This window comes from Pinus tabuliformis, chromosome X, assembly GCF_031772625.1.
Source record: "Pinus tabuliformis cultivar Carrire ecotype Pingquan chromosome X, CPIR1, whole genome shotgun sequence".
NCBI classification, from domain to species: Eukaryota; Viridiplantae; Streptophyta; class Pinopsida; order Pinales; family Pinaceae; genus Pinus; species Pinus tabuliformis.
Window position 1 is genome coordinate 1324376802 of NC_142308.1, and position 12719 is coordinate 1324389520.

The window sequence follows — 12719 nt, forward strand, 5'->3', positions numbered from 1 at the left end:
ATTTACATTTTACTATATTACATTATCACTCTAATGCATTTAGTCTAGCACATTCTCAGATATAATTTCATGTTCTCCTTGTTTTGGTTCATAACCAAATACAAGGGAAGATTTCATGTATTTCATTAGATGCCTGCATCGCTATATTGGCTTTTTTAACTAAAACTTGTACAATATCACCCATTGTATTGTAGGGGAGGAAGAATAAGTACGACATTTGCGAGAATTAGATACCATTTCATTCTTTGCTCTGTTTTCTTTGGCATCTTGTCTTTTTCCTTATTTGTAGACCCTCTTGAAAGTGAGTAGTTAATACGGGCACTATCAACTACGTTCTAAAAAAATTGAATTAAAAACTTGTATTATAGGTGATGGAATGTCAATGAGTTATTATTAATGTGTTGACAAGGAGATATCAATGAGATTTTATTAATTTGTTGACTATGTTTATCATAGGAAAAATAAAATTCCTGGAATAAGTTTCCTTTTTTTAATGATCTATTTATTTTAAATTCACGTTTCTCCTATCCTAAAGTTTTGGGGGGTCTAGTTTCCATATCATCCCCATTTTGAAAAACATACTCATTCCAGGTTTTGTGTAACTTGGGTGCACATGATATGTATTGATAATAACTAGATGTGTACCAGAAACCAAAGGAGTCCATATTTATAAATAGGCAAGTCAACTGAAATAACCAACATAAACAAGTGGTGAACAACACAGTTATTCAAGACCATGTAACGAAAAATGGGCATACACAATATAATTATCATTATTCCAATTATTCAACATTCTCCCCTTCCACTATAGTCATTGATTTGCCATAATGTCATCATTACCCACATTAATTAAATCATCATATTTACTAAAGCGGATATATATAACCAATTGGACTTTTGGACGTTTACATTGAATTCAAAATCAATGTGAAACAGAAATTTCTCAATGATCAATATGACCTATCAATATAACCTTTTAGTGAGTACAAAAAAGGGCCCAACAGCCCCGTAAATTACTTTAAACAAAAACTTACAAATATAAAAGTGAAAGTAATGTGGAAGAAATAACTTCAAGATGAGTAAAAGAAAGGACTCACCTCCTTAGACTAGAAGTCAATGTACGACGCTTCATCCAAGTCTCAACGCCACGCCTCTTAAGTTGCATATCCATTTTCCTATCAATCACTACATCATAAGTATACAATATAGAAATTTTGCAAAAGAATCCTATTGAGATATAGTTCTTTTTGGTTGTTATGAAAACAAGTAATGAAACTGTCATGTTTAAAGATTTCCACTATTTCTGAAAACTGGAAACTCATCCAAGCCTCTCATCCAAAAGAAAAACAAAAGCAACGATTTGCATGAAAACACATTCATAATAACATTATATGAACAAGATGTTTATAGTGGTATTTCTTATGTTGACACTTATTATTGTATAAATCACCTTCATGAAAACGGATTTGCGTTCAAATTGTTCACTATATCACTTAGGGATACCCCTAAAGTTTGCAATCGCTGACTTCCAAGTGAGTGAGGTCAAGCAAACTAATAGTGGTTTGATTCCTAATGTTTTCTATAGACAGACTCCCCGGGTTTTGAGAAAGTGGGAACTTCCAAGCGATAATGTTTTCACACCACTACTAAGGAACTAGCAAGGCCTTTTGACCTATGGTACAACTACACACATTGAGGTGAGCAATTTATTTTGCATTATTTTAGTTCTTACTTGGCAACACAATTGTAGGATGAAGATTGTTTCGACTACTTTGGCAAGGACCTACATTACTTCAAATGATTTTTCTATAATGATCATAGCTTGATGAGAGAAGATGAAATTTAATTTTATGCTTGGGTTTGTTGGCATTCAAAGTGGGGAGGATGAATCTCTTTCATACTTTAATGTTAGAATCCTTAGGGCACATAAGAGAAATTACACATTATTATAACCCATCTTCTGTTTTGGATGTATACAATTGGGCTTTTAATGCAGAATTTGGTTCTTCCTTAAAAGGATTGTTTAAAATGATAGCCCATAGACATTTAGTGCATCCATTTTACGTGATTAAAAACCTCAAGGAGGCTTTTAATTTAGCTAATAGACACTTTGTGGATTGTTCTACATAGATAGGGAATTCCTAGTGCATAGAAGTTGAACCATGTGATAAATTTTCTGGTCAAGAAGGTAAGATAGAAAATTTTATGAACGCCAGACAAATGGCTATTCAGTCTGAGTTCGCACAATCCGCATATTTGCACAGGAAAATCTCGTGAGGTTCCTCGCGGCTATTCTGAACTAACCAGCACAACCCTCAGAAAAATTCGTATTGCAACTCCCTTTGAGCTGGGAATTTTTCCCTTCGCCTTTAAGTTTCTTGTCTATCAAATAACGTCTGATACCATGTAAAAATTCCCTTGAAATGGAACAACTGGAAATTAATTCTCCTAACTAATTAACAATTTATTAGTTTTTTTATTAATACTAAATTAATCACCCTGCAATTTCTTCACCAAAAATAAATACTGTGGAAGCAAAAATAGGAACAGGGAAATACTAGCACACACAAAATTTTGACACCATTATTTTGGACGAAAGTCCCTGGAAAAATCCAATGTGGGAAAACCAATTGCAGCAACTGAGGGTTTATTTTATTATGCAACAGTGAAAATCTGAGTAAAATCTTTGGAAGCCCAGCTGGCTATCCAATCAGCAAGAATTTGACAAAAATATTCAGAGAGAAAATTCTCTCACTCCACAAGCAAACCCCAACCTCTGTCTCCCTCAGAAAACTGGTCGCCCAACCCTTGCGCAGGTCGTTTCTGCATCTGAAAATTCACGCAGCTACATTGGGAAAACCCGTGTGATACTCGCGGTTGTACTAGGAAAACTTGCGCGACCCTAACTGCGACCCATCAGAAAATTCCACACGACCCTTGCAACTGTTCCAGGCTAGCTTCACTGTAGAATACTTTAGTCACTTGTTGTTGCCTCTCTGGAACCAGAAATCTTCCTTCATATCACTGTCTTTGCCCCTTTTGACACTTGCTACTTGATCTCTAACTCGATCTCTCCTGCTGATCACCTGCACTGGAGTACCTAACTATCTAGATCCCTGAGTATCGGCAATGTGTGTTCTCCATCTACCCATCGACCTCTTCTTATAATCTTCAATTAGGACTCCAATGGCCACGATTAAAACTTAATCGATGGTTGAGATCATCTCCAAGTCGATCTGTGTGAGTTCCTAGATAATTCACACCTTTCTCAATTAATTCCTATTAATTAACCACTTTTGCTAAGTTAGACTTAAGAAATTTTTAATTATGGTCAATTAATTTATTTTAGCCATCTCTAGGTGGAATTTCCAGAAACGATATTTGGGTTATGGAATCCTAGTGTTTCTTAGCCTCTTTGACAACTGTTAAGACTAGAACACCATCCAATGCTACAAAAACTAACACAAGAAATACAAAGCAAGGTTTGTGGCCAATGGGTTCTCTTAGAAGGCAATTGACTATGAGGAGCTACAAAAACTAACACAAGAAATACAAAGCAAGGTTTGTGGCCAATGGGTTCTCTTAGTAGAGAATTGACTATGAGGAGACATTCATTCCTTTGCCCAGGTATACTTCTATGAGCCGTGATATCACTCGCAACACAGATGGGATGGAAAATCCATCAGATAGATGTCAACACAACTTTCCTTAATGGTGAGTTGGAAGAGAAGGTCTACATAGAACAACCGGAGGCCTTTGTAGCATACATCAATGAGACCCATGTGTGCAGGTTGAAGAGAGATTTGTATGGGCTCAAGCAGGCTTCTAGGGTGTGGTGTGAGCGAATTGATAGATACTTGCATGGAATGGGCTTCGTGGAGAGTGAGGTAGATGCAAACCTTTACTACTTGGTGGTTAGGGGTGAGATTCTCATTCTTGTTCTGTATGTGGACGACTTGTTTCTAACAAGTTCACTAGGGCTCATAGAGGAGTGCAAGAGGGACCTTGCAGCGAAGTTCGCGATGAAGGATTCGGGGCTTATGCACTATTTTCTAGGCATGGAGGTGTGGCAAACAAATGGAGAATATTTCCTTGGGCAAGGGTAATATTGCATCAAAATCCTAAGGAGGTTTGGGATGGATGATTGCAGAGTCATGCCTACATACATGATCAAGAATTGGATGAAGGTCGACGCATCCAGGGAGAAGGATGTGGAACTCACCTTATACAGGCAATTAATTGACTCTCTCATGTATTTGGTCAACACCACGTTAGATATATCTTTTGCGGTAAAATCTTTCAATCAGTTCATGGTTGAGCCAAAGAGAGTGCATTGGATAGCAGCAAAGCATGTGTTGTGGTATTTGTGTGGTACAATCGAGTATGGGATTAGATATACTCAAGGCGATAGTATCAGGTTGGTGCGCTGTATTGACACAGATTGGGCAGGTAATATAGTGGACAAGAAAAGCACTTCAGGATGCTTCAACATGGGATCAAGAGTTGTCTCTTGGTACAATCTGAAGAAGAAGTTTGTGGCACTCAGTTCTATAGAGGAAAAATACATAACAACTAGCATGGTGACATGTGAGGCCATATGGCTTCAAAAGCTGCTAGTAGCCTTGTTTGGTCAGAGAGGAGATGACAATGATACGCTGTGAAAAGCAGAGTTGCATCAGGTTATCTGTGAATACGGTGTTTCGTGGGCATTAGGTAGCATTTCATCAGGGATTTTGTACAGTGTAGGATAGTTCAGCTACAATATATACCTATAGATCAATAGGTAGCAGACATTCTGACGAAGGCCTTGGGGAAGGCGAGATTCATCTTCTTCAGAGATAGGTTGGGTGTTATGCAGTACCCCTCCCTCCCTAAGAGGGAGTGTTAATTTGTGTAGCTCAGAAAGGTGATCTAGTCTCAGGTTGTGTCTATGAGGCTAGAGACACAAATGGATTAATTATCTCCAATACCTAGAAAAATTTTCTAAGGAAAATTGGCTTAATTATAATTAATTAGCCAGTTTAATATTTTTCCTACGTCTAAATTAGGAAAAGTGGTTAATTAATCGGGATTAATTGAGGCAAATCAATTTTCCTCTAGTGACTTCTAGAAAAGTCATTTGATGGGGTCAAGATGATCTTAGCCATTGATTGAAATTATATCGTGTCCGTTGATTGCTTAATGAGAGTTTATAAGAGGAAATCGATGGGCATTTGGAGAACACATTCATGTGACATATTTGCAGTGTTAGCAAGGGCGCAGTGATAGCGTGGAGGACACTAGCAGCAGGGTTTCAACAAGAGAAATTGAGGAGAGAATTTCCATAGAAATTCTTCACAGAGATTCTAGTTTTTTGAGAGAAGGAAGGAGGCCAAATTATTCTTCAAGAGGGAGGCTGATTAAGCTAGTGCGAATTGCTAGTTTATCCAATGTGAGTTGTTGGAGCTACAAATCGATTTCCAGTAGTCAAAGATAATTGCCAAAGGAAGTGCGAGTTGCTTTAGTGTGTTGCTAGAGCCTGTATATTTGCTAGAACAATTTTCCAAAGGCGAGTGATTTCCAGAAGGAGGTTGTGCATATTTCTAGTATGCTAGTGCAAATTGTTGGAGGAGATGTGAGTTGCACCGAGAGGGCCAAGTTGGTTTGCAGAAGGAAATCATGGATTTCAGAGAAAATTTCACTATTGAAATCCTACTGCAAGCATTGGAATTATTTCTTCTAACTGTTAATTAAATTAGCAGTTTATTGCAACTGCAAAAACGAAATAAACACACAACAATCTTCACAAAAATACTGCGGAAAATAAAAGCATTGGAAACTAAGAAATATGCTAGCAAACACACATAAAAATATGACACTTATTTTGGACATTTGTCCTCGGAAAAACCCATTGTGGGAAAACTAGTACAACATTATGAGGGTTAATTTTTTTGATGCAGCAGTAAAAATCTAAATACATTAATTTGGATGCTCTATTGACAATCCAATCTAAGAGAAATACTAGCAAAATTCTAACGAGGATTTTTCCTCACCCCACAGTTGATTTTTGTCCCCAGCTTTGCCTCCCCAACCACACTGTTGATTTGGGGTAGCATCGGATGTGCTCTAGCCATGAAAATTGGTGGAGAGGCTAAAGCACATGAGATCTCCAAGAACCAAAAATGGTTTGGACAGATTGTACCCAGTTTAGGAGATATTAAAATAATTAATATTTTTAATGGAGTTCCTAAGTCTAAACTTAGGAAAAATAAAATATTAATGGGTATTAATATAAAACTGGGTTAGAAGGTTCCAAAAGTCATGGATCAAGCCAAATCTAATCTTAATAATTGATTAGAGATTTAATCTCGGTCGTTGAAGGACCAACGAGAAAAGTATAAGAAGAGGCTTGGGGTTAGTTGGAGAATACACCAAAGTGATCAGTCATTTATTTTGCTAGAGCGGGTTTGCTAAGCAAAAGTGAATCAGTGATTAGCAACGAGGGGTAGTGAGTACTGGATAGAGAGGCAGAGACAATACTGAGAGACCAGCACAGAAGCAGAGAAAGCGAGAGCAGCAGCTAGTTTAGGCCACGCAAAGCCCAGTGGAGACAGTTTAGAGGTAGAGGGATTGCGTCATCCACGCAGAGGCTGTTGAAGTGATGTGGAGGGTCCCAGAGGCTGTACAATGCCTCAAAGGGTTGACGCAGAGGGTCTTGGGGCTGACGCAGGTCAGTAGGAGGCTGACGCAGAGGCCAGAAGGGCCAACACTGAGCTTCAAATGTGTTGGAGAGGGTTTCGTGGGACAGGTTTCTGAATACCTGTTTCCGAATAGAAAGGTATTGTTGTCGTGTATTTTTCTCTGCCGGGTGAGCCGATTAGGCACCCAGATGTACTCAAGGAAATACTGCATAATAATAAACCCTCTGAATGGCTGCACTGATTTTCCCGCATTGGGTTTTTCTGGGGACATTTGTCCAAAAATAACGGTGTCACTTGTGTGCTTGTTTTCTTTTAGTTGATGATCTGTAGATGTTGTGACTGTATTGTGTTTATTTCGGTATTTAAATGTTTTAAATAACTTGTTCAGAATTTACAAGTAGAAGAAATAAACCAGCAGAGTAAAGATTAATTTTCTAATGGATAGACTTAGAAAATTCAACACACACGCAAATCCTTTTGCGTCAACCTCTGCGCAAAGCTTCGCAGGCTCTACTGTAGTTGCCTCCGGAAAACTCTGAAATCCATAGTTTTGTCTCTCACTGTCTCTGGCACTGACTCACTGGATCATTTAACCAAAATATTGGCCTCCAACTATTGAATCACTAGCTCCTCTAGCTAGATCAAACTATTCAACTGCTTGCTTGCGCAGACCCTCTAGAAATTTCACCATCCCTCTCACTGCCTCTTCCGGATCTAGAAGACTTCCTCTGGAAATGCTACTGACCTCCTCTGCCACCTGCTACTCACCCTCTAAGTCGATCTTCTATGTTGAATCTCTACTACTGAAAAAAATCGAACTGCTTGGGCAAATGAGTATCTACACTAGTGTGTTCTCCATCTATCCATCAACCTCCTCTTATAATCCCCATTTGGGACTCCAACGGCCAAGATTAGAACATAATCGATGGTTGAGATCAATTTTGGATCGATTTGTGTAGTTTCTAGATGATTCACACCTTTCTCAATTAATACTAAATAATTAACCCGTTTTCCTAAGTTTAGACTTGGGAAATATTAAAAAATAGGCTAATAATCTAATTGAAACACTTCTAGGTGGAATTTCTAGAAACGATTTATGGGTTTTGGAGAACTCTTATGTTTTAGCTTTTCCAAAAAGTTTCAAGAGTATAACACCTCCAATGCTACAAAAGCTAATGCTCCCTTTCAGCGAGGAAGGTGTTATAGTGTTGTACTACTACTACAACACCCTATCTGTGTAACATCCTCTATCATGTTGCTGATGTTTGGCCACTGTGACTTCCTTCCACTGCCCACCAATCACTACACAACGTTGATGTTGCATCTGTGTTGCTGCTATATTGCTGCCAACTCTGTATCTACACCGCAACTCCCTCTCAACTATTGTTGTTGCTACTGCAACTACTACAACTGAGAACCATCCAAAATAATTTGTCCCTACTACTGAAATGAGCTCTCCACCATACCCATCTATTCTTTGAAATAGACAAACTTAGCTCTTCCTAGAGCTTTCGTGAGTATATCACAACCTTCTCATATGTGGGAACATATTGTACCTGGACCGCTCCATGTTGCACACAATCTCTGATGAAATGACACTGAATATCTATGTGTCTCAACTTGTCATGAAACACTAGATTCTTAGAGAGGTTGATGCAATTTTGATTGTCGCAGTAGACACTAGTTGCCTCCATCCTTTGCCTGAGCAAGCTTACCAACAACTTCTGAAGCCATATAGCTTTGCACATAGTTGTGTTTGCTTTGATATACTCTGCTTCTACAAAGCTCAGTTTTACTAGCTTCTGCTTCCTGCTACACCAAGAAACCATTCCTAATCCAACACTGAAGTAGTACCAAAAGGTACTTTTCCTGTCCACTGAAATGTCTACCCAATTTGCCTTTGTGAACCCACATAGTCTGATGTCATCCCCTCGGGTATATCTCATACCATACTAGATTGTGCCGCGCACATACCTCAAAATGTGCCTCGTTGTTGTCTAATGTACCCTCTTCGGTTCCACCATGAACTGACTGAAGGGATTGACCATGAAGCAGATATCTGGCCTAGTGTTTACCAAATACATGAGAGAACCGATGAGTTTTCTATACAAGGTGGAGTCAACATCCTTGTCATCTGATATATCTATTTTCTTCTAGTTGGTGATCATGGGCATAGGCATGGGTCTACAATACTGCATTCTGAATCTCTTCAGAATATTTGTAGCATATCTTCCTTGCCCAAGGAATATCTCCTCATCCTTCTACCACACTTCCAATCCTAAGAAATAGTGCAACAACCCCAAATCCTTCATATATAACTCTGTTGCCAGGTTCCTCTTGCAGTCCTCTATGAGCCCTGATGACCCTGTTAGAAAGAGATCAACCACATATGATACTAGGATGAGTGGCTCACCCTCTACTATCAAATATTAAAGGTTGGGATCTGTGTCACTCTTGAAGGATATCAATTGCTGCAAGTAGTTGTCAATCCGACCATACCATGCCTGGGAGCCTGCTTGAGCCCGTTTACAACTTTCTTCAGTCTGCACACATGCGTGCACCTATCATGAGTCTCGAAGCCCTGTGGTTGTTCTATGTACACCTCTTCCTCTATCATCCAGTTCAAGAATGTTGTCTTGACATCAATATGGTGAATTTGCCACCCCATCTGAGTTGCTAGGGATATAACTGACCAAATAGAAGTACTTGGCAACTGGGGCGAAGGTCTCCTCATAATCTATCCCTTCTTTCTGTACATACCCCTTTGTCATGAACCTAGCCTTGTACTTCTCCATGTTGCCATCTGTATCATACTTGATCTTGCAGATCCATCGAGAACCTACAACTGACATGTCCTCATGCATCGACACAACCTCCCAAACATCATTCGTCGTGATAAAGCTATATTCCTCTACCATGGCATCAACCCACACCTAATGTTGTGCAGCTTCCTGAAAGTTGGAAGGTTCTGCAATGTGAGCCACCAATGCTTGGTAACTGTCAGGCTATCTGCGCTATCTCTTGTTCGTTCTAGGAGCTCCAACGAACTCCTTTGCATCTCTCAATGTCTGACGAACTTCTCTACTGGTTCGACCACTAGTGGTGAGAGGTTCAACCAAATCCTCCTCATCCTGCCTCTACGACTTCATCTGCTGAGATCTCATTGGATTCCATGCACCTGAGAAAATGCTAGTACTAGTCTCTATACTAGATCCCTATGACTTTCCCATTGGTGGTCCCACTAGCTGCCGCTATGGCTGCCCCTGCTGCTGGACCAATGGAGCTTCAACTCGTTGATTTTGATCCCCTGCAGGTATCTCATGAGATCTCTTGAAAGCTCGATCTTCCATGAACTTTACATCTCGTCTCACTACAATCTTCCTATTTCTAGGTTGTAGATCTTGTATCCTTGGAGGTTTCACTATATCCAATGAAGAACCCCTTCTTTGTAGTCTTATCCAATTTGGTGTGCTTCTCATCTGGCACATGGAAATAAGCAATGCTGCCAAAGACCCTAAAGTGACTAACTTTTGGTTTCTTCGCTGTGAAGACCCCTTCTGACGTTTTCTTCCCTAATGCTCTATTAGGAGTCCTATTCTAAATACACATTGCTTTCTTACATGCCTTTTCCCATAAAAACCTGGGCAAATCCTGGCCATATAACATTGCTTTTGCAGAACCAAATATAGTTTAATTTTTCTGCTCCGCTACCCCATTCTGCTGTGGATTGTACGAAGTTGTCCACTCCCTTCTGATGCCTTCCTTCGCGCAAAAATCTGTGAAGTCTTTATCAATATACTCTGCACGATTATCTGAGCGAAGCACCTTGATCTTCTTCCCTGTCGCATTCTCCATGAGATCCTTAAACTCCCTGAAACGATCAAAGAACTCATCCTTGGTCTTCAAGAAGTAGATCCAGGTTTTCCTAGAATGATCATCAATAAATGTGACGAAGTATTCGACCCACTGAGAGCTCTATTGGACATCAGGCCTCAAATGTCTAAGTGTATAAGTCTTAACATGCTAACTGCTTTGTTGTAATTTCTTGGGAATGTTGCCTCCACACTCATATCCCCTGCATACGCTGTGTATCACTGGCGTGGAATGTTGTGTATCGCTGGCGTGAATGTTGTGAATGTTGCGTTGAATGTTGTTGAATGCGCAGCGGAATCAAACACCACTCCTCCGCATTGCTCCATCCCCGACAGTCACACATTTTATGAATTTGCAGCACCATTCTACTCGCAGCAATTCCATCTCCCCATACCACTCCACCGTCGACCCTACGAACAGTCGACCCTTTGACCCTCCATTGGCTCGATGGTATCGGTTCACCTCACTAAATCGTTGGAATCGTTGCTCCGAGGACACAACTCCACTTGTAGTGATGGTATTCCAGTGATTGATTACTTGATCTAAAGCAGAGGTAAGGCACACCGAGAAAGCTTTGAAGGGGTTCAAATCAAACATACCCATAGGCTGGGCTGCTGTGAGAGATACACTGTTAGAGATTGGATTCCATGAGAAACGCAACGGGCTTGAGACCTCTCCGTTCAACACGAGAGCTAGCATCGTTTGTCATGTTGCCCATTCTACATGAGTCTTTGTAACTTCAGCATTCTACAGAGTCATAGAACCTATCAAAAAAAATGGCTCGAGGACACTTTTCTTGACAAATTCAGTAACAAGGCTTTTGTTGTACTCTGTTATTTCTACCACAACTTGTATGCCCGAAATGTTGGTTAAATCAAGTTGAAGACCGTGATGCGAGCCCACGCCTCGTATTCTGCTTCTGTCGATGCGTATGAACTATGCACTGAGTTTTGTTGACATTACAACGTTACATCTGAGTTATATAACAGCTTTCCACAAATTCGACTGATGCACTCGCTGTCTGCTCCTTGACTGTTCGTTTACCTGTGTTTGCTCTGGTGCGGTGAGCATGGACTACAACCGACTAGATCGTGTGTTCATGGCCTAGTGTGTTTGAGCCTTGTTATGGTATGTACATTGAGCCTTGAAAGGTCATGCATTGGAATTTTTGAGGTCGTAGTTTTAAAAGCGTGTTGAATAGTCATCATGTGTGGTGAATTCACTCCATATATATGAATTATATACAGTATGATAGCTTAACTGCATATGGGATGGAATACATTGGAAAGTGCGTTGAAGTTTTTAAATACCTTTAATGTAGGCATATGATAACCTTTAAATGGTTGTTTTATATATGAGTTGAGTTTTTAAAAAGGGAACCTTATGGTATAGATAATGGTGGATATATATATATATATATATATATATATATTTTTTGATACATATTAAATTTGAACCTTGGCTCATATGTTGAGTGATATGTTTTGAAGACCATAAAACGTGAGGATGTTGGCCCTTTTATATGGCATATAATGTGAAGGCTATGTGTTATATGTGATGAACATATCATAGTTATAGGTATCTATGGTATGACATGAAAGGTATGTATGGCATGCCATGAAAGTAGTATGTAATAAGGTATGTGGGATTTGCCCTTTTTTAATGGCCATATGTCATCTGGTATGAAATTGCATGGTATATGGAGGTATATTGAGAGCCTACATACATGAAGATTTTTTGAAGACAAAGTTGTACGCCAATCAATTTTTTTGCAGTGATATTATTGTGAAATGGATAGAATGGGTGTTGTATTAGAATTATTGAATACTCTAATACATTCTACTATGGACAATACAATTATGATTGACAAAGCCATTGTCGCAGACATTCAACCTTGTTTGAAAAATGTACAAGAAAACATTGAATTTTTGCAGTTAGAGACTCAGCGTCAGCAAGATGAGTTACAACAGAAAAGGCATAATTCTGAATTGTTTTCTATTCAGAACAATCCTCTGTTCAAGATTGAGACAGACTCCCATCAGCAACAAGAATATGAAGTTGAGGTTGATTCAGTTCCCAGTTCAAGAGAAAATTTGCATGCAAGAGCAGAAATTCAGTCTGCACTTCCGAAGCCAATCATTAGACCTTGGGAAGAGCTTATCCAAT

General features: G+C 39.4%; 1 protein-coding gene across 4 annotated transcripts in view; it reads right to left on the reverse strand.

The window, feature by feature from the left end:
• LOC149144964 (putative cyclic nucleotide-gated ion channel 20, chloroplastic) overlaps positions 1 to 12719 on the reverse strand; it is a 550668-nt gene that overhangs the window by 199657 nt on the left and 338292 nt on the right. For all 4 annotated transcript variants that reach the window (XM_089450166.1, XM_089450165.1, XM_089450163.1 and 1 more), the window contains exon 10: positions 1098 to 1175. In XM_089450166.1, coding sequence (XP_089306292.1) covers positions 1098 to 1175 — 78 coding nt within the window. The remainder of the gene's footprint in view (positions 1 to 1097; positions 1176 to 12719) is intronic.